General features: G+C 42.1%; 1 protein-coding gene across 1 annotated transcript; it reads right to left on the bottom strand.

Moving 5' to 3' along the window:
- Positions 1-1,994: 1,994 nt before the first annotated feature.
- On the bottom strand, positions 1,995-2,949 carry Jon65Aiv (Jonah 65Aiv). The gene is made up of 2 exons (XM_064690193.1): positions 2,662-2,949; positions 1,995-2,603 (listed from the first exon to the last, which is right to left on the bottom strand). The coding sequence occupies exons 1-2, from the start codon at positions 2,919-2,921 to the stop codon at positions 2,039-2,041; spliced, it is 825 nt and encodes a 274-aa protein (XP_064546263.1). The 5' UTR covers positions 2,922-2,949; the 3' UTR covers positions 1,995-2,038.
- Positions 2,950-3,267: the final 318 nt, after the last annotated feature.

Below are 3,267 nucleotides of genomic sequence, written 5' to 3'. Positions count from 1 at the left end.
CCAGTTAGGAGCATTCGCTGCTTTTGATATTTAAAGTTACCAGTCCCTGAGTGTTACCAGGATCCGCTCAGTATTCACGCTCTCAAGTTCAGCTGCTTCACTTTGGGATAGAGATGGTCGCGTGTCTCGACACGACATGCAATACACTTTGGAGAGCAGGGGCTAATAAATTCTAGTCTCAAACGGGAGTATAATTGAATATAATATTTATAATTGAAGAATATTTCTTATATAAATTTTTCATCCCAAACCTACATTCAAAGACCTTTGTATAGAATAATTTTAGGTGTATTTTCCCGTTTTTCAATAGAAGAAAATTTATGGTCGGATTCGACTTTATGCACGGTAGTTATATTTTCGTCTGATTGAGCTTTAGTTTATCGTAATGTCTAAAAGATTGGTCCATGCTTAAATATGCTGAAACGGTTAAATATCGTTTTAACAACTATTCACCACGATGAGCGTAAAATGGGTGGAAAACATACTAAAGGCCGGACAAGGCTTCATCATTGAACTTTGAAACGTTGTGAATAAAGTAAAAAGAAGTATACAAAAATAAACTAGATAATTCATTCCATTAATATTGATAATATTGTAAACTTATATGATGTGATGTTGTTGTTCGTGTCACGAAAGCAAGAAGCAAATAATATTAAGAAATAATTTAATTAATATAATATATTCCAATATTGTTATAATTTTGAAGGAAATATACTAAACATATAGAAATTATAGTTATGATATCGAGAGTCTATGATTTTGTGAGTCGTGCCTGCTCGTGCAAACAGTTGCAAAAAAATAAGTACTAGAAAAGTATACTTATAAATGCCCCTAAAAATACTTATTTATTTATCAAGATGAATGTTATTACCAATTATTGTTTGATTATGATATTTTATAAGTCGTGTTCCTCGTTTGTTCTTCGTGTCACGAAAATAAACACGACCCAACTCTAATTTGGACATTGTTGAACAAATGGTTTCTATGCGAACCGCAGCAGCATATGCGTTTGCAAGTTCCAGCTCCTTGTGTGTGTGTGAGTGTGTGTGTGTGTGTGTGTGTGTGTGGGCCACTTCATTGTTGGACAGTGTTTTTCTTTGCATATTCATGCGCGCTTTTATGAACATGCATGAGATTGCGAAATTTGAATATACGAATATATGTATATATATATTTTGTACTTAATTTTATGAATCCCACTTCTTGAAGCGTTTGTGTGGAAAACTTCGGAGTTGGGCTTCACAAAATGTGCCCTGCAATTTTCCAGCTCAATGGGAAAACTTTGTACAAAAAATAAATGCTCAGAAAAAATAAAACAATCATAAAAGAGAAAACTCAACAAAACATAAAAAAAAACGAAAACTTTTGCCATTATTTAAATGCGTTGTAATAATTTAAATGTTGACATATTGTCAGCAGGCCACGCCCACACAGCAAACGCCCACTTTCACTTGAATGAATAACTTTTCGCTGTTGTTGCTGCCATTTTTCTCGAGTGTTTTTTTATTATTTTTTTTGCTTCTTTTATTGTGTCGCCGCGTAAATTTAATGAATTTTAATGAAAACTTATGTGCTGAGCGCTCGTAACAGCTGCTGCCGCGCCCACTTTTCACAGCCCCCTCCCCCCCCCCCCCCACCACTTTGCATGCCCAAAACACTTGCAATTGTCGTTTAATGTCAATTTAAACTTTTGATGCGAACGCCGAAATTTTGTGAATTCATTGCGCGAGTGGGAAAATAAGTGAAAGCGGTTTGAATATTTTGCGAAATGAGTTGACAAAGTTGGAGGGATGCGGGCTCGAATGCCCGGTCTGAGACGAAGGCCTCGGCAGCCAGTTTATAGTTTACAACCTTATCCTGAGCAGGTTGTTTAACAGAATAAAGAGAACAGAATAACAGAATCAGGAGCATTTTGTAGCACCTCGAGTCCTCTTCTGCGCTTTAACCTTTTGGGAATTGCAACAATAACAAAATTAATAATAACAACATAAATATTTAGTTAAAGCTTTTATTGGTTTGAAGTTGAAGTTCCTGATATTTAGTAGGAGACGCCAGTGTTGGACTTGATCCAGTCCAAGTAGCTGGTCACACGGGTGAAGGCAGCTGGGTAGCCCTTCTCGCAGCCAGCGGCAGCGCCGAATGAGGTCAGACCAACCTGGACACTGTTGTCCTTCAGCACCAATGGGCCGCCGGAGTCGCCGCTGCAGGTGGACTTGCCATTGGTGGTGGACACGCAAATGTTAGTGGCGGTGACAATGCTTGAGCCGTAGGTCGAAGCGCAGACGGTGTTGGTGATGACGCTCAGATCGACATACATCAGATCGGAGGCAACAGAGCTGGCGGAGTCGCTGGTGAGGCCCCAGCCGGAGGCGACGACGGTCGAACCGGCATAGGTCGAGTAGGAGCTAGCGATGGCGGGCAGCTTGGCGACCTGGATCTTGCTGGAGAAGGCAACAGCTGGGATCTTGATCAGAGAGATGTCGTTCTTCAGGTTGTTGCTGTTCCAGCCGGAGTGAATGATGATGTCGGAGCTGGGAACGGTGTGGCTAACCTCGGGGGAGGTGCGCACGGTGGCGCCCAAATAGACGGTCACAGACTGAATACTGCAAGCAAATAAGAATGAGCCGAGCTGCACCCAGAACCAGATAGTCGAGCACTTACCCTTCGGTACAGTGAGCAGCGGTGAGCACCCAGGTGCTGCTGATCAGGGAGCCGCCGCACCAGGCAGAGGACAGAGCGCTAACCTTCAGGGATAGACCCACCTGGTAGGGGAACTGGCCAACGGAGGCCTTGTTGCCATTGGTGATGCGACCCTCAATGTCATCCGACACGACGGGCATCGCACGGCTGCGGTGCACCAGCTCGCTTTGGGGGAAAGCCGAAGCGGCCACGGCGAGGGCAAGAACGATCAGGAACTTCATGTTGTTTTAGTTACTTGGAACTCAACTGGTTGTTTACCCGGCCACAGTGCCACTTTTATAGCAATTCACTAAATATTGCTCGCCAAGATTAGGCTACGTTTCAGGTATTAGACCAGATAAGATATGCCCGACTTGGGCACACGTCACGTCTGGTCACGACGTCCAAGTCGAAGTCTAGTCTTATCTAAATTTTCAGCACCAATGTTTTTTTCCGAGCTGCCTGATCGACAGATACAGTTTATTTGCGACAAAAATATTAACAGGCAGCTGCTGTTTTTAATCAAAAATCTCTTGGGTTTTATTTATAAATTTAACAAATTATGTTTTTGAAAATTAATCGATTGGG

This window comes from Drosophila montana, unplaced genomic scaffold (assembly GCF_035044405.1).
Source record: "Drosophila montana isolate Dmon_TW-CO22-7 unplaced genomic scaffold, ASM3504440v1 contig_3240_1, whole genome shotgun sequence".
Taxonomy (NCBI): Eukaryota; Metazoa; Arthropoda; class Insecta; order Diptera; family Drosophilidae; genus Drosophila; species Drosophila montana.
The sequence above is the reverse complement of the archived record's forward strand: the minus strand, read 5'-3'. Positions and strand labels throughout refer to the sequence as shown.